A 19,007-nucleotide genomic window follows, 5' to 3' on the forward strand; every position below is an offset into this window, starting at 1 on the left:
TGCTGGACTAGGTGGATCTTTGGTCTGGTCCAGGAGGCCTCTTCTTAACGTTTTAACATTGGTCAGTTTGTTAAGTGAGGAACGTCGCGGAATGTTGCAGCGTGCAGTGCTGCTGTTCAGAGTTCCAGACACTCTGTTCCATTCCTCTTCCTCGCCCTGGTTTCCCACCCCACCCCTAATAATCGGTCAGTAGTATTTGGCTGTTGAGCACGCTTAGTCTTCTTAGAATCATAGAATAGTAGAGTTGGAAGGCGCCTATAAAGCCATCGAGTCCAACCCCCTGCTCAATGCAGGAATCCACCCTAAAGCATCCCTGACAGATGGTTGTCCAGCTGCCTCTTGAAGGCCTCCAGTGTGGGAGAGCCCACCACCTCCCTAGGTAACTGGGTCTGTTGTCGTACTGCTCTAACAGTCAGGAAGTTCTTCCTGATGTCCAGCCAGAATCTGGCTTCCTGTAACTTGAGCCCATGATTCCATGTCCTGCACTCAAACTTTATTGTGACACCCAGAGATCTGGATCCAGCCAAGTTCCTAAAGTTCTGCAGCCCTAAATAAGAGGGTCAGACTAGAATCTGAAAGTACTGGCTTCCTTTAACTTGAGCCCGTTATTCCATGTCCTGCACTCTGGGAGATCCTGGCCCTCCTCTGTGTGACAACCTTTCAAGTATTTGAAGAGTGCTATCATGTCTCCCCTCAATCTTCTCTTCTCCAGGCTAAACATGCCCAGTTCTTTCAGTCTCTCTCCATAGGGCTTTGTTTCCAGACCACTGATCATCCTGGTTGCCCTCCTCTGAACCCGCTCCAGCTTGTCTGCGTCCTTCTTGAATTGTGGAACCCAGAACTGGACGCAATACTCTAGATGTGGCCTAACCAGGGCCGAATAGAGAGGGACCAGTACCTCACGCGATTTGGAAGCTCTACTTCTATTAATGCAGCCCAAAATAGCATTTGCCTTTCTTGCAGCCACATCACACTGTTGGCTCATATTCAGCTTGTGATCTACAACAACTCCAAGATCCTTCTCGTTTGTAGTGTTTCTTTTAGGGACCTCCATTTAGGAGCTTCCTTCCCCTAAAGAGTTTTTGTATTTCTGCAAATCTCTTCACAGCCCGCTGACTCGCCTGCATGGAATTTCTGGTCGCCTTTGGTGACCGGGTGAGCTGTTAAACACAAGGCCGCCTTATACCGATGGGTATGTCAGGGGTAATGGCGGCATCTTTATTAAGGTAATTGAACTAACGTCTTTTCCCTCTGCCTTTTCAGGAGCCGGCCAAGATGTGGGCCGGAGCTGCATCCTGGTGTCCATCGCAGGGAAGAACGTCATGTTGGATTGCGGGATGCATATGGGTTATAATGATGACGTAAGTGTGGTAGGCTAGAGGAGCATGGGAGTTTGGTCCTACCTTAGCTGGCTGCGGTCTGTTTGGGAAGACCTTTATGCCACAGATTGGGTTTGGGGTTGATTCAAAGTGTGCATGGAGAATTTATTTATTTATTGCATTTTTGTGTCGCCCAATAGCCGAAGCTCTCTGGGCGATTCACAAAAATTAAAACCATGAAGAGCATAATAAAGCAACCAACAATCTAAAAACACAAATACAAAATACAATATAAAAAGCACAACCAGGATAAAACCACACAGCAGAAACCGATAGAGGTTAAAATGTGGGATTAAAACAGCAAAGTTTACATTTAAGTTAAATTAGGTGTTAAAATACTGAGAAAATAAAAAGGTCTTCAGCTGGCGATGAAAGGAGTACAGTGTAGGCGCCAGGCGAATTGAGTTTGGAATCAGTATGGGCAGGCTTGGAGCGGACCTATCCTTCGCCGTATATCAAATCCATAAGCTTGCTTTCTCCTGTGGGCAGGATATTATAAAGCCACGAGAGGAATGTATAAGCAGAGGAATGTATAAGCTCAGGAATATAAGCCTGTCTTCCAGGCTGTCCTATCTTGCAGGGTGGAGGTGCGGACATACGTTTTGTTGACTCAATTTCAAAAGCCCTCTGCAAGTGACACGGAATAACGGGCTCAAGTTACAGGAAGCCAGATTCCGGCTGGACATCAGGAAAAACTTCCTGACTGTTAGAGCAGTACGACAATGGAACCAGTTACCTAGAGAGGTGGTAGGCTCTCCCACCCTAGAGGCATTCAAGAGGCAACCAGACAACCATCTGTCAGGGATGCTTTAGCGTGGAGTCCTGCCTTGAGCAGGGGGTTGGACTCGATGGCCTTATAGGCCCCTCCCTAGTCTATGATTCTGTGATTGGTTTTTAGATCTTTGGCGAGAGTGACTTGTTCCCTTCCTGAACAGTGTACTGGGTAGGGAGGAGAAGGGAGAGCTAGAGAGAAAGAAAGAATGCATTGTCAGAAAGAGGAAGGAGGACAGAGTGGCCCCGTTCAGAAGACACCTTATACCATGGCTTTAACCATGGTGGTTAATCCAGAAAGCCAGGCTGTGTTCGGAAGACACCACGGCTTTAACCATGGTGAATAAGGCCTTTTTGCTTTATTCACCGTGGTTAAAGCCGTGGTTTAAGGTGTCTTCTGAACAGGGCCAGAGACGGGGTAACAGATAGCGGAAGAGTAAAGGAGGAAGTTGTGCCAATTTTGGCTCAGGCCATGCTCTCTGCTGGCTCTGGCCCCTGACAGATTAGCCCTGGGGAATTGGCGCCTCATCAGAAAAAGGGCTCCCCAGTTCTGCCGTAGATCATCAGTTCTAAGATAACAACTCTCAAACTGGCCAAATTTGCCAGCCGTTGCAAACCTGAGCCTCGCGCATCACAACCGCCTGCTCTTGTGTGTTCCAGAGGCGCTTTCCTGACTTCTCATACATCACTCAGAACGGGAGGCTGACCGACTTCCTGGACTGTGTCATCATCAGGTGGGTGCGTCTCTCTTACCGCCATGCGAAGAGTGTGCCAATTCCAGCTTTCAATGAGTCCAGCCCCCCCCGTCCCCGCGGATTCTACCATTTTGATAACTGCATGATTGGCTTTGTTGGATCATGCATGGTAACTGGTTCCATTTCCCCTGTTCACTGTCTCCAGCATCTGGCTCTCAGAGGTATACTGCCTGTGAGCGTGGCAGTTCTGTTCAGTTATCGTGGCAAGTACCCATTGATTGGACCTCTCCAATTAATAATCTATTGTTGGTGCTATATAAAAACATAATAATAATAATAATAATAATAATAATAATAATAATAATAATAATAAAAAAAAATCCCTTGGATGTACCTATTGCTTTCAAACCGTTCTCTTGGATGTTGCTCCGTCCCTCCTCAGTCACTTCCACTTGGACCACTGCGGGGGCCTTCCATACTTCAGCGAGATGGTCGGCTACGATGGGCCCATTTACATGACCCACCCCACCAAGGCCATCTGCCCCATCCTCTTGGAGGACTTCCGGAAAATCACCGTGGATAAGAAAGGGGAGACCAACTTCTTCACCTCCCAGATGATCAAAGATTGTATGAAGAAAGTCGTAGCCGTCCATCTTCATCAGACAGTCCAGGTAGGGCAGCCGTGGTGGGGCATTTCCAGACCCCGGGTCAAAGGCGGACCTCCAGGCCTCTCCGCCTATGGTGGAGAGGCCTGGAGCCAATCACGTTGTAAAAGGACTGGCGTAATGTGATCATAGAATCATAGAATAGCAGAGTTGGAAGGGGCCTACAAGGCCATCGAGTCCAACCCCCTGCTCAATGCAGGAATCCACCCTAAAGCATCCCCGACAGATGCTTGTCCAGCTGCCTCTAGTGTGGGAGAGCCCACAACCTCCCTAGGTAGCTGATTCCATTGTCGCACTGCTCTAACAGTCAGGAAGTTTTTCCTGATGTCCAGCCGGAATCTGGCTTCCTTTAACTTGAGCCCGTTATTCCGTGTCCTGCACTCTGGGAGGATCGAGAAGAGATCCTGGCCCTCCTCTGTGTGACAACCTTTTAAGTATTTGAAGAGAGCTATCATGTCTCCCCTCAATCTTCTCTTCTCTAGGCTAAACATGCCCAGTTCTTTCAGTCTCTCTCCATGGAGCTTTGTTTCCAGACCCCTGATCATCCTGGTTGCCCTCCTCTGAACCTGCTCCAGCTTGTCTGCGTCCTTCTTGAATTGTGGAGCCCAGAACTGGACGCAATACTCTAGATGAGGCCTAACCAGGGCCGAATAGAGAGGAACCAGTACCTCACGTGATTTGGAAGCTCTACTTCTATTAATGCAGCCCAAAATAGCATTTGCCTTTCTTGCAGCTGTATTGCACTGTTGGCTCATATTCAGCTTGTATCCATATTCAATCTCGCCGGCCAGTCCCTGTTAGTAACCGTGCTGCCCTGTTTTGTACCAGCTGAAGCTTCCGGACCGTTTTCAAAGGCAGCCCCACGTATAACGCATTGCAGTCATCCAAACGAGAGGTTATCAGAGCATGGATCACTGTAGCCATTAGCCACCTTGGGAAGTTACAGGGCCTGGTGTTGTTGCTTTTAAATATTGTGTTTGATGTTGTCACCTTGCTGCAGGTGGACGAGGAGCTGGAGATCAAGGCCTACTATGCGGGCCACGTCCTTGGGGCTGCCATGTTCCAGATTAAAGTTGGCTGCGAGTCTGTGGTTTATACTGTAAGTGCCCGCGGCGAATCCCCTGTGGTCCTGCGTGTTTCCTTTTAGACTAGGTCTGCTCCATTAATTCCCGTCCCATCCTCTCCTACCTGCCCCGCCGCCTGGAGAGGTGAGGTTGGTAGGGCCTTTTTCCTAGCAGCCCCCTGCTCCTGGAACTCACTCCCCAACGGAGCTTAGGGTAACCTCCTCTTTAGTGTCCTTTTGGAGACAACCTTCTTCCACCGAGCTTTTAAGGGTGAATGCCGCTTTCTGACTGAAGATAGCAGTTTAGCAATTGAGGAGCTTGGTAAAAAAATATCAGCAAACTATACACATGCAACCCAGCCCATGTCGAACCTTCTTAAATAGAATTGAAAACCAACAACATCCTAAGAACACATCCCAGTCACATCCCATTCTTAAAAGGTTGTTCTTTGCAATGATTGGGATAGATGTCATTCTCAAAGATGCTGTGTGGCAATTGGCTAACAGTTTCTCATATATCATATTGCACAGATGCTGAAATATATCACGGAAATAGAAGGATATTATAGTACCCTGTTACAGTATACCTCTCCTCATATGTAGTTGTTTTTAAATGGATACCGTTGTTTTTATACTGTTGCTTTGATGTTTTTGATGGTTTTAAAGTGCAAAAGCTGGGTTGCAGTTAAACCTCAAAAAAACCAAGATTATGGCAACCAGCTTGATTGATAACTGGAAAATAGAGGGAGAAAACGTGGAGGCAGTGACAGACTTTGTATTTCTGGGCGCAAAGATTACTGCAGACACTGACTGCAGACAGGAAATCAGAAGACGTTTACTTCTTGGGAGGAGAGCAATGACAAATCTTGATAAAATAGTTCAGAGCAGAGACACCACACTGACAACAAAGGTCCGCATAGTTAAAGCCATGGTATTCCCCGTAGTAACTTATGGCTGCGAGAGCTGGACCGTAAGGAAGGCTGAGCGAAGGAAGAGAGATGCTTTTGAACTGGGGTGTTGGAGGAAAATTCTGAGAGTGCCTTGGACCGCAAGAAGATCAAACCAGTCCATACTCCAGGAAATAAAGCCAGACTGCTCACTTGAGGGAATGGTATTAAAGGCAAAACTGAAGTACTTTGGCCACATAATGAGAAGACAGGATACCCTGGAGAAGAGGCTGATGCTGGGAAAAGTGGAAGGCAAAAGGAAGAGGGGCCGACCAAGGGCAAGAGGGATGGATGATATTCTGGAGGTGACAGACTTGACCTTGGGGGAGCTAGGGGTGGCAACGGCCGACAGAAAGCTCTGGCGTGGGCTGGTCCACGAAGTCACGAAGAGTCGGAAGCGACTGAACGAATAAACAACAAAATACTTTTTAATGTTCCCTGTTTTTAACTTTTATAAACCGCCCAGAGAGCTTCGGCTATGGGGCGGTATATAAATTCAATAAATAAATAAATAAATAAATAAATAATTAAAAGCGCTTCTGGTTTTGTTCCTTCTCCCATTCATTAGGGTGATTACAACATGACTCCCGACAGGCATTTAGGGTAAGCTCTTGCTTTTGACGAGTGAAATTGATCTTATTTACTGGAATGGTTTCTTTATTGTACTTTACATGCTGTTTGTTGTGCGTTATGCGCTGTTTTCGTAAGCTGCTTTGAGTTATTTTATAAATAAAAGTGGGGTGTACATTTTAAGAAATCAACAAGTATGCCCAGGAGCCCAGGAGCGGCAGATAGTTCTGCAAGGGCATCTTCCTTATTTATTTTAAGAATTCATAGACTGCATCTTCATCCCAGAAATATAAATAAATGGAATTTCAGTCCAGTATAAGTAACAATTTGAAAACTTCGGTACAATTAAAAATGTCATGAAGCATTAAACAGGTATACATAAAGTTAAGAGGATTGATATATTAGTTTAAAATGCCTGGTTAAAGAGCACCCCAAAAATAGTTAATGGTGGGGTAATAATCAACTGAACAGTTGTTTATCTAGAGCAGCCTTCCTCAACCTGGGGCGCTCCAGATGTGTTGGACTGCATCTCCCAGAATGCCCCAGCCAGCAGTTCTGGGGCGTTCTGGGAGTTGTAGTCCAACACATCTGGAGCGCCCCAGGTTGAGGAAGGCTGATCTAGAGGGTACTCCCCACATAACGTGATAATAACTAGCTGTGGCGTGGATTAGGATCAATGTTGAGCTGACTATTAGTCTGCGTTGCCCTCTCTTCTCCCCCTCAGTCCTCCTGCTTGTATCCCATCAGCCATTGCTGCTGAAAATCAGTCTTGCCAGCAGAACTAGAGCGGCAGCCACCGCTTTGACCGCTCTTGCCTTGCAACTCTGTGGTTGACGAAATAACCAACGGTACCCTCCACACAACACAATAACCAATGTTGGTTCAAATAGAGACCCAGCTACAGTGCTGGACTGGGAGTCGGGAGATCCGGGTTCTAGTCCCCACTTGGCCATGGAAGCTCACTGGGTGACTTTGGGCCAGTCACAGACTCTCAGCCCTACCTACCTCACAGGGTTGTTGTTCTGAGGATAAAATGGAGCGAAGAAGGAGCATTATGTTTGCCACCTTGGGATCCTGGAAGGAAAAAAAAGGCGGGATATAAATATAATAAATAAATAGCCAACTCTGGACACCGCTGGTTATTTGCACTGGTTATTTTGGCCAAATAACCGTTGGTTAAAACAATCAGTCCACACAACACGATAACCCATGGTAGCCAACCACCTCTCGTGCAAGCACTGAGTTATTACTGACTCTTGGAGGGACGCCAGCTTTCGCTGACGTTTTCTTGGCAGGCCTTAGAGCGGGGTGGTTTGCCGTTGCCTTCCCCGGCCATTATTACCTTTCCCCCAGCTAACTGGGTACTCATTTTACCGACCTCGGGAGGATGGAAGGCTGTGTCGACTCGAGCCAGCTGCCTGAAACCAGCTTCCGCTGGGATCGAACTCAGGCCGTGGGGAGAGTTTCAGCTGCAGAAACTGCTGCTTTACCGCTCTGTGCCACACGAGGCTCAGTCGCAGTGTCTGCATATGTTGAAATCAAATACTGGATCTCAAGTATCAGCAAAACAGTGATTTGCTTGAGATTGTTCCGCATTGGGCATGGCCGGGACGGATTTTAAGGATGGGAGATTCTATTTTGTGCTCTATGTCTGGTGGGTCCCCTAGCGGGGCCAATTCTTAAAACCCTTGGCTTTGTTCTGAGTGTGTGCGCGCCCTTTTTAGAGCTGCCTGGATTGACAAATGCCGCCCGGATCTGCTCATATCCGAGTCCACCTACGCCACGACCATTCGAGACTCCAAGCGCTGCCGTGAGAGGGACTTCTTGAAGAAAGTCCACGAAGCCATCGAACGGGGAGGGAAGGTATGACGTGGTGCGGGCGGTTTTCTAGACTGCTCTGAGACATCCTGCAGTTCTTGGGGAGCATGGCTCCGGGGTCGTCAGTGAGAAGACCGATTAAGAGGGAACAAAGATCCCCGCAAGGTTGACTATCCGTACCAATCTTCCCCTGCAATGCTATAGCTGCAGTGAATTTTTTGGACTATTTTTAGGGAGAGCTCTTGCCGCTGGGGGTGAGTGGCACGTTGGGATGTAATGGGCTTAAGCTGTTGTGACGAATAGCTCTTTATAGAGCTGTGCTTCATGAACTTGTCAAATTCCTTTAGGATGCAGTCCTGTTTGGACGCCCACCAGCATCCAAACCCTGAGAATGGCAGGCCTCTTGTGCTTTGCATTTGTGCTAGATGGGCAGTTTTGCCTCCGTCTTGCATTTGTGCTAGACGGGCAGTTTTGCCTCCGTCCTGCATTTGTGCTAGACAGGCATTTTTGCCTCCGTCCTGCATTTGTGCTAGATGGGCATTTTTGCCTCCGTTCTGCATTTGTGCTAGACGGGCATTTTTGCCTCCGTTCTGTATTTGTGCTAGATGGGCATTTTTGCCTCCGTTCTGCATTTGTGCTAGATGGGCATTTTTGCCCATCTAGCTAGGGTTCTGGGGGATCTAATATTCCTTTCTCCTCTTTGGGAAGAATACTGTGTTGCCCCTGAGCCCCGCATTTTCTCTCCTTGCAGGTCCTTATCCCGGTATTTGCTCTGGGACGTGCTCAGGAGCTCTGCATTTTACTGGAGACCTTCTGGTAAGAAGGGCAGCCCTCTTTTATCTCCCGTCTCCCTTTCTGTCCTGCTGCTTTGATATCCCTGCCCAATGGGTGTTTCTTCTCATGCTATTTCCTGGCCTTGCATGGACGTTGCGATCTCGCGGAGGTGCAGGCAAAAGCACACTGTGCGGACGGTGTGTGTATGTGTGCAATTCCCCTTTGTGAGAATCTTATGCTTTCACTCTTTAAAGACGAAACAGCACCTCAAGTTTCTAGTCCTTAAGGCTATGACGACACGCTTGAAAATGAGCGAGCTGGGCCTGCTGAAAGTTTGGAAACTGGAAATACCAGACCAAATTTTTGGCGCCCTTGACCCTGCTTCACGGTAGCAAAGAAAGGCCCCATTCAGAAGACACCTTAAACCACAGCTTTAACCACGTTGGTTAAGCCAGAAAGCTGGGCCATGTTCAGAAGACACTTTAAACCATGGTGAATAAGACTTTCTGGCTTAACCACCGTGGTTAAAGCTGTGATTTAAGGTGTCTTCTGTACACACTATAAGAAAAAGAGGCTACTAGCTCTGGTGCTAAGAAATGTCAAAAGAAATGTCTTTATTTTCATCTGAAATATAAAAAATTAAAAATGTTCAAAAGAAACTTTCAACCAAACTTGTACAGCCCTCAACGTTTCGGATCCGGAGATCCTTCATCAGGAGCTGTACCACGGAATTAATTACTTTTTGAAGTAATTATAAATTTAAAACCTTCTAGATATTTTTTACAAAACCGCAGTCATGTTCATTCTGTCTCCATCAGCAGTCAAACTCTGGATCTGAAACGTTGAGCGTTGTACAAGTTTGGTTGAAAGTGTTTTTTTTGAACTTTTTTATATTTCAGATAAAAGAAAGAAATTTCTTTGGACATTTCTTAGCACCAGAGCTAGTAGCCTCTTTTTCTTACAGCCTTTTCGTGGTGCTTTCCCCCTCTTTTTCCTCAACTGTCTTCTGAACCCAGCCTGGCTTTCTCCCTTAACCACGGTGGTGAAAGCTGTGGTTTAAGGTGTCTTCTGAATGGGGCCAATGAAGCGATGCAAAGTCAAGAAAGGCCCCGTTCAGACAGCACGCGAAACCATGTTGCTTTAACCGCAAAATGGTTAAGGGAATGTATTTAATGCATTCCCTTAACCATTTTGTGGTTAAGCAGCACGGTTTCACGTGTTGTCTGAACGGAGCCAAAGTGTGCTTGGTTTTTGTAATTTAAGGCGCAGTCCTGGGCATGTTTAGACAGAAAGAAGTCCTACAACTCCCAGCATTCCCCAGCCAGACGTGCATCATCACCCCAGTCTTTGAGATCCAGCACCTTGCTTCACCTCTTACGTTTCTCCCTTTTTCCCTCTCCTAAACCGTGTTTGGAGCTGGCTGACACTCTTCTGTTTCTTTTCACCCCTGGTCTGTTTTCCTCCGAAGGGAACGGATGAACCTGAAGGCTCCCATCTACTTCTCGACGGGCCTGACGGAGAAGGCCAACCACTACTACAAGCTCTTCATCACCTGGACCAACCAGAAGATCCGGAAGACCTTTGTCCAGAGGAACATGTTTGAGTTCAAACACATCAAGGCCTTTGACCGGGCCTTCACCGACAACCCAGGGCCGATGGTATGTGCGGTTGAAAGCTGTGGTTAAAACCCCGATATTCTAGCGGGGAAAGGAGGTCCGGCCGTGGTGGGTCAGGGCCAAATCACTCAAAATCTGGAATTCGAAACGGGATTTATTTATTTATTTATTACATTTCTATACCGCCCAATAGCCGAAGCTCTCTGGGCGGTTCACAAAAAACCATCTTAGATCCATTATACTGTATTTCGTAATTGTGTTTTAACCTGTTGGGTGTTTTACTGTGGTTTTAATTTTTGTGAACCGCCCAGAGAGCTTCGGCTATTGGGCGGTATAAAAATGTAATAAATAAATAAATAAATAAATAAAAATTAAGACAGAGATTTTCAACATTTTTGTGCTGGTGGGCACATTTGAGAGCTTCGGCTATTACGGGGGTACAGAAATGTCTTAAAGAAAATAGATAGGTAAACGAAATTGGGGGGTTTTGAGTGTCGAGGGTGCTCTCACAAAATGGCCGCCGAGGGGGCGGTGAGGGTCTTGCCCATTTATAAAACACTCGGAAGACAAACTGGCGAGAGGGAAAGAAAAAGTAACTTGCTCAGCTTTCTAAGTCAGGGTGTTGGCCGGGGCTGGTTACAGGGAGCATACAAGTCCCCTGTTAAAACAGCTTCACTGGCTTCCAGTCTGTTTCCGGGCACAATTCAAAGTGCTGGTTATGACCTATAAAGCCTCAGGTCCAGGTTATCTGAAAGACCGTTTTCTCCCTTATGAGCCTGCCCATGCTTTGAGATCTTCTGGAGAAGCCCTTCTTTCAGTCCCACCACCATCACAAGTGCGCCTTGTGGGAATGCGGGACAGGGCCTTCTCGGTGGCTGCTCCGGTGCTCTGGAACTCTCTTCCCGGGGAAGCTAGACTGGCTCCCTCCTTGATGGGCTTTCGGAAGCAGGCGAAAACTTTTTTGTTCTGGCAGGCCTTTGGCGATTAATCTGGACCTCCGTCTGTGCTAAGGTCTTTTAAAATTGTCATATATTTTAAATGTTTTAATACTGGAATATATTTTAAACTTTTGTGTATTTCTTTTCCTAGGTTTTAAAATGTATATGTTTTAAATGTTGTAAGGCCGCCTTGAGGCCCAGTATCGGGCAAAAGGCGGGATACAAATTTATTATTATTATTATTATTATTATTATTATTATTATTATTATTATTATTATAAGCAGGGCTGTGGAGTTGGAAGCAATTCTGACTCCTAATCAATTTAAATTGTATATAGAGTTGCGATATGTCCCTGGAAACCTGACTATAGTTATAGTCAGGTTATAGGTTTTAATGGAATTGTTTTGTATGTTATTGTAAAGCGCCTCAATGCCAGAAATGGCGAGGCGGCGCTATAAAGATGCTTTAAATAAAATAAATAAATAATAAAATTATCCAGCGGTTATTCGTGATGCAGCTAGAACTGTAGCAGCAACGCCACCCACCCAAGTCAGTGTTGAAAGACTGTTTTCGGCACTGAAAATAGTCAAATCAGATGAACGAAATAAACATTATATTGTAGAACAGCCTTCCTCAACCTGGGGCGCTCCAGATGTGTTGGACTACAGCTCCCAGAATGCCCCAGCCGGCTGGCTGGGGCATTCTGGGAGCTGTAGTCCAACACATCTGGAGCGCCCCAGGTTGAGGAAGGCTGTTGTAGAAGATTGAAGACTAACATCTTGCTCTTAGAAACAGAATTGGTTCTGCCAAATCCTCCCTCACAGAAGCTCTTAAGGCAGAACCAATTCTGTTTCTAAGAGCAATATGTTAGTCTTCAATCTTCTGCAATATAATGTTTATTTCATTAAATGTATATTCACTTGAATTTTATATTCAAATGAGACTTTAATCTCGAAAAAGGTTTGTGTTACTTATGTGCCTAACTGAGTTCATTTCTTTTAAAATGGTCAGTAGAGAAAGTTGTTCCTGATTTTCTTTTATAGTTTCTTTTATACCTTATTACTTTATAGTCTTTGATATCAAAGTATATACTTTAGATTTTTGAACTAGTAGAGAAACCGCCCAGAGAAATTCGGCTATGGGGCGATATACATGCAATTAAATAAATAAATAAATAAAAATATAACCTTGTTTTCATTTTTGGGCTTCTTTAATAAATAAATAATAATAAAAAAAACCAGAATGTCTTAGCTATAGCCTTTAGACCCGGGCTTTAACAGGTTAGGGTTCTAAAAAGTTGAGTGCTTTCAGTCGATGCAGGAACTATATAGGAAATTTATTTCCTATATCAATATATAATTAAAGGAGTCGGATTTGGCAGAACCAATTCTGTTTCTAAGAGCAATATGTTAGTCTTCAATCTTCTACAATATAATGTTTATTTCATTAAATGTATATTCACTTGAATTTTATATACAAATGATACTTTAATCTCGAAAAAGGTTTATGTTACTTATGTGCCTAACTGAGTTCATTTCTTTTAAAATGGTCATTTGTTAAGTTGTTTTAGGTGTTCAATTGTGGTGGGTTTTTTTTAGTTTTTCATAGTTTTGACTTTGATATCAAACTATATACTTTAGATTTTTGAACTAGTAGAGAAAGTTGTTCCTGATTTTCTTTTATAGTTTCTTTCTTTTGTACCCTATTACTTTATACTCTATAGACTTTTGATAAACCGCCCAGAGAACTTTGGCTATGGGGCGATATAAATGCAATTAAATACATAAATAAAAAGATAACCTCATTGTTTTCATTTTTGGGCTTCTTTAATAAATAAAATAAAAAAACCAGAATGTCTTAGCTATTTAGCCTTTAGACCTGGGCTTTAACAGGTCAGGGTTCTAAAAAGTTGCGTGCTTGCAGTCAATGTAGGGAATATATAGGAAATTTATTTCCTATATCAATATATAATTAAAAGAGTCTGGGTTTTTATGTGCCGACTCCACAGCCCTCCTTATAAGTAAAAGTCAGGGGAACCTGGTAACTGCCAGGAGAAGAGTTTGAGGGCACAACACTGGAGACCCCTGAATTAAGCACACGGTTTTCTTTCTTTACTCACTAGGTTGTATTTGCCACACCGGGGATGCTTCACGCGGGACAGTCCCTCCAGATCTTCAAGAAATGGGCCGGCAACGAGAAGAACATGGTATAAAAAGCAGCGGCTGAAACCCAAAGCCCCCAAACTGAAAGCCAAGCGAAAAAAATTCCGTGTTTTGCACCATCCCTTTAAAATCAGCAGCAAAGTTGGGTCTGGACGTCCGAGTTTTTGGGATTCCTTAGCATGTTACTCTTGGGTCTTGAAGTCATCACTCCGAAGTCCATCTGGTCTAGCATTCTGCCTCCAGCAGGAGTTAACCAGACAGCTGTCTTGGCATGGGGAGCATTCATCGCGGGCTCATACGGAAATGGCCATCTGATCATTTCTTCCCAATTAGTGGTAGACTTACAGACATGGAAATTGCATCTTTTAGGACACGACCCTATGCCTGTTTAGACAGGACACACATCCTACAACTCCCAGCATTCTCCAGCCAGCAGGGAGTTGTATAGGGTGACCCTATGAAAAGGAGGACAGGGCTCCTGTATCTTTAACACTTGCATAGAAAAGGGAATTTCAGCAAGAGTCATGATTTGTATGCATGTCACACCTGGTGAAATTCCCTCTTCATCACAACAGTTAAAGCTGCAGGAGCTACGGTGCAGCTATACTGTGACCAGATTTAACAGAGGGCAGCTTGAACTGTTGTGATGAAGAGGGTATTTCACCAGGTTCTCCACATATACAAATGACACCTGCTGGAATTCCCTTTTCAATACAACTGTTAAAGATACAGGAGCCCTGTCCTCCTTTTCATAGGGTCACCCTAGAGTTGTAGGATTTTTGTTCTGTCTAAACAAGCATAACCTGAACTTGTTCTGGCTTGAGCACATGGCGCTAAACCTTTGAAATTGACCTCTTCTGCCTTACTTGAAATTGACGCACACCTAACCGTTCCCCTGTCAATTTCTTACCAGAACTTCCAAGCATGCACAGTAGAGAGAGCTAAAGCCAATCCTGGATGCCGAATGAGTGTGCTTGTACAATGCCTAGGCAGGCAGACATGTTTGTTGCATTCACACATTAAATTTTTGTGGGGGCATCCTCATCAAACACTTCAGGATGCGCGTCTAATAAAATAACGTGAAGAGTCTTCAGATATGGGTGTTTGGGTATCAAATAGGTGTGAAAGAACCACATTTCTAAGAGAAAGAAGTGGTAGAAATCACAGCTTCTAAGAGTGGACTGTACCGTATTAGCCTGCCAATTTTAATGTTCCTCCATTTTATTTTTATTTTCAAACTCAAACAGCCTTCCCTGTTTTTCAGGAAATCAAAGCAATGACTCTTGTTTTTTTGGGAGAAGTTCGTAACAGGTTTCCAAGGGAGAACTTTGAGGATTTTGTCACATCTGTAAATTGAGCACATAGGTTTTGTGGGTTTTTTTAATGTATTTTTAAAGCTTAACAGTAGTCCCTTTTTAAAAGAAAAAACAAACTTTGATGTATTTTTCCCCTCTTTAATGTTTTAGGCTGCAGTCTTAAACATACTTGTTAAGGAGAAGGAAACGTTTTTGTGTATTTTCTTTTTCCATGGTTAAAAAAGGCAAAGCAACTTTCCCCGCAGGTAAAAGTCTAGTACCTCAAGGATAGTTCTAGCCCACTCTTGTGCTACCTTTTTGTGTTCGGGGAGTTTTTCACATGGAGGAGCATTAAAATGTGATTCTCCTGACTGAAATCTGAACTGGACCTATTATTATTATTATTATTATTATTATTATTATTATTATTATTTGTATCCCGCCTTTTGCCCAATACTGGTCTATCTCTTTTTATCTCCTCTGGACTCTACCACGTCTTTCCTGCCTCATTTCTGCTGCAGCCCTGAGTAAGAAACTAGTGGTTGAACCATCATCTAGCTTTTCAGCGTCCAAACTAAGTGCGACATTCGTAATCTAAAAGGTTATGAAATGGGAGAATGTGCCTCTGGGAAGTTTACAGATTTTTTTTGTGCTTCGGTTCTTGGGTTTTTATTTTTCTAGAAGCCCCACGACGTAATTCCCTTTTGGATTTTGTTCCCAGGTGATCATGCCGGGGTACTGCGTGCAAGGCACCGTGGGCCATAAAATCTTGGGCGGACAGCGGAAGCTGGAAATGGAAGGGCGACAAATTGTGAGTTGAAAAGTTTCAAAGTGGGACCTGATTTCTGTGATTTATGGCTGCTGCACGTGGGGACCAGGCCTCAAAGTAGAACCATAGAATCATAGAATAGTAGAGTTGGAAGGGGCCTAAAAGGCCAACCCCCGCTCAGTGCAGGAATCCACCCTAAAACATACCTGACAGATGGTTGTCCAGCTGCCTCTTGAATGCCTCTATTGTGTGAGAGCCCACAACCTCCCTAGGTAACTGGTTCCATTGTCGTACTGCTCTAACAGTCAGGAAGTTTTTCCTGATGTCCAGCTGGAATCTGGCTTCCTTTAACTTGAGCCCGTTATTCCATGTCCTGCACTCTGGGAGGATCGAGAAGAGATCCTGGCCCTCCTCTGTGTGACAACCTTTTAAGTATTTGAAGAGTGCTCTCATGTCTCCCCTCAACCTTCTCTTCTCCAGGCTAAACATGCCCAGTTCTTTCAGTCTCTCTTCATAGGGCTTTGTTTCCAGACCCCTGATCATCCTGGTTGCTCTCCTCTGAACCCGCTCCAGCTTGTCTGCGTCCTTCTTGAATTGTGGAGCCCAGACCTGGACACGATACTCTAGATGAGGCCTAACCAGGGCCGAATAGAGAGGAACCAGTAGAATCTAACCTGCAAAGATTGGCCTGTTTTAGCCAACTTGCATCCTACAAATTGAGACACTCACACACACACACACACACAGAGTGCAGTTTCGCCAGCCAGCTCAAGGGTTGGGAAAGGGCGCTCCCGGAGTGCCTGTTCTGAGTCTTCTCTGCGTCTCCTTCCCTTCTCCAGCTTGAAGTGAAGATGCAAGTGGAATATATGTCCTTCAGCGCCCACGCTGATGCCAAGGGGATCATGCAGCTCATTCGCCAGGCCGAGCCACGCAACGTCCTCCTCGTTCACGGCGAGGCCAAGAAGATGGAGTTCCTCAAGCAGAAGATCGAGCAGGAATTCCGTACGTAGGAACGGCTCTTCGGTTAACTTTCTAAGGAGAGCTTAACCCGGGCAGCTCAGCTGTTGAATGGAGGCCTGAAAGCGGGGACAGCCGGACAGCCGTCAGCCAGGGGGACTCCAATTCTAGATTTCCTTCAGAGAGTGACGGGGATTGGTATCACATTAGCAAAAGCGGGAGGAGGTGACCATCCAAGCCAGGTGAAAAGAAGGGAGAAACCAGCTCTCGAGATGCTGACATTTTTATTCTTAGATAGAAGAGCCCGACGTGTTTCGGCCTGTGATCCTTCAAGGCCTCCTTCAGGGGGCTGTGAACATGTAAAATACATATTGTAGAACAGGATAAGGAACAACCCATAGTGAAGATACATTCCTATAGTAAAATAAATTGACATATTGCCGCATATGTAAATTGTTTAAAACATTTCTGCAGACATCTTTCTATACGCAAGTTATGCCAGATATTCTTTTGTTAAAAAATGTATTGAAATGCCAGTATATAGAGCATTCTGTCCTTATATAATTTTTTTAAAAAGCTTAATAATAATAATAATAATAATAGTGATGATGGATGTGGTGATGGGCACCAATCTGGATAGCTTTAAAAGGTGGTTGGATAAATTCCTGGAGGAGAAGGCTACTAACGGCTACTAGCCATGATGGTTGTGTGCTACTTCCAGTATCCGAGGCAGTAAGCCTGTGTGCACCAGTTGCTGGGGAACATGGGCGGGAGGGTGCTGTTGCACCATGTCCTGCTTCTTTATCCCTGGCCGAGGGCTGACTGGCCCCTGTGTGAACAGAGTGCTGGACTAGATGGACCCTTGGTTTGATCCAGCATCAGGACACTTCTTAAATTCTTTTTATTTTCTCAGTATTTTAACACCTAATTTAACTTAAATGTAAACTTTGCTGTTTTAATTCCGTATTTTAATTACCAATTTTTGCTGTGGTTTTATCCCGGTTGTGCTTTGTATATTGTATTTTGTATTTGCGTTTTTAGATTGTTGGTTGTTTTATTATGCTGTTCCTGGTTTTAATTTTTGTGAACCGCCCAGAGAGCTTTGACTATTGGGCGTATAAAAATGTAATTAATTATTATTATTATTATTATTATTATTATTATTATTATTAATAATAATAATAATAATAATAATAATTGTTACCTGCCTCTTCCTCTGGATCGAGGCGGGTACAACACAAATGCAAACACCATAAAATACATATAACTAATTAAAACATTTAAAACTAATACATTATTAAAAGCAGCACATTATTCAAAAGGCATCTTAAAATTCAACTGGGTCGGCCTGCCGGAAGAGATTTGTCTTTATGGCTTTCTTAAATTCTGGAAGACTGTTAAGTTGACGAATCTCTCCCCGACAATTGTTTGAAACAATTTACATATGTGCAGAGGCCCCTGTGGCAATATGTCAATTTATTTTACAATAAGAATGTATTTTCACTATGGGTTGTTCCTACCATGTTTTACAATTTGTATTTTCAATGGCTGCAGCCCACTGAAGGAGGCTTTGAAGGATCACAGTCCGAAACACGTTGGGCTCTTCAATCAAAGAATAAAAACTTCAGCACCTTGAGAGCTCCTTTCTCCCTTCTTTTCACCTATCACATCAGCAGGCATCAATCCACATGTCAACAATTGCTAGCTATCTGACGCTGATAAGGGTGTAATCCTCACAGCTGCCTAATTTCCTCTGTTTGCTTGCCTGCTTTAACGGGAGAGATAAGAGATGATCCCACCCCCATGTTGGAATACCTTAGTCCAGTGGTTCCTAAACTTTTTCAGGTAACCACCCCCTTGGTTCCACAAACTCGTGCCCAGTGCCCCCTACCTTACACTATAAAAATCATTATTCAGAATAGCAGTTTTCAACGACCCACTAAGGAAGATAATAACAATAAAATTCAAAACAGTAACAATTAATTGAACATTTATTCAAATTCCGAAGCCCCCGCTGCAGGCTTGCCAAGGGAGAGAGGGAAAAGGGAGCGAACGCCTCTGTTTTGCACCCGGCGTGGCAGGGCACACCAAGCAAGGTGTGACTCTTGATTAACATTTTGGTGCTTTTGAAACATTTCAATTCACCGTTAAAAGGACTCTTCTTAAACGGTATTACTACATGGGTGGATTCTTCGCCTATATGGCTTGGGACCAAACTACCTCCCATAAAAATGTCCCTGGATTTTAAGACCTTCTGGAGAAGCGCTTCTCGGAAAAGACCACCTCGAGCGCCCCCCTGCTGCCCCCTTGCTCTTAACGCCCCCTATGCAATCCCGGTACCGCCCACTTTGGGAACCACTGCCTTAGTCACTAGGGGGAAATAAATTATTACCATGCCCGTGATGTTTTCTGCATGTTCTAAATATTGAGAAAGGGTTTAAAAGATTGGGTTGAGGCCTAGCCAGTTTGGCTTCGTTCCATGGGGGAACGTGCCCAACCAGCCTGTCACGTTCATTCCTTTCGCAAGCGGCTTGTAGTTTCCTCTTGGGAATCCAAAGAACCTACTTTGACTGGGCCCTGAATACTA

General features: G+C 44.6%; 1 protein-coding gene across 1 annotated transcript in view; it reads left to right on the top strand.

The window, feature by feature from the left end:
• Window positions 1–19,007, top strand: part of INTS11 (integrator complex subunit 11) — a 41,405-nt gene that overhangs the window by 13,470 nt on the left and 8,928 nt on the right. The window contains exons 4-14 of the mRNA XM_063145061.1: window positions 1,264–1,361; window positions 2,811–2,884; window positions 3,288–3,516; window positions 4,511–4,609; window positions 6,089–6,123; window positions 7,815–7,953; window positions 8,660–8,724; window positions 10,151–10,340; window positions 13,360–13,443; window positions 15,416–15,505; window positions 16,303–16,465. Of these exons, the coding sequence (XP_063001131.1) occupies window positions 1,264–1,361; window positions 2,811–2,884; window positions 3,288–3,516; window positions 4,511–4,609; window positions 6,089–6,123; window positions 7,815–7,953; window positions 8,660–8,724; window positions 10,151–10,340; window positions 13,360–13,443; window positions 15,416–15,505; window positions 16,303–16,465 (1,266 nt within the window). The remainder of the gene's footprint in view (window positions 1–1,263; window positions 1,362–2,810; window positions 2,885–3,287; window positions 3,517–4,510; window positions 4,610–6,088; window positions 6,124–7,814; window positions 7,954–8,659; window positions 8,725–10,150; window positions 10,341–13,359; window positions 13,444–15,415; window positions 15,506–16,302; window positions 16,466–19,007) is intronic.

This window comes from Elgaria multicarinata, chromosome 20 (genome assembly GCF_023053635.1).
Source record: "Elgaria multicarinata webbii isolate HBS135686 ecotype San Diego chromosome 20, rElgMul1.1.pri, whole genome shotgun sequence".
NCBI classification, from domain to species: Eukaryota; Metazoa; Chordata; class Lepidosauria; order Squamata; family Anguidae; genus Elgaria; species Elgaria multicarinata.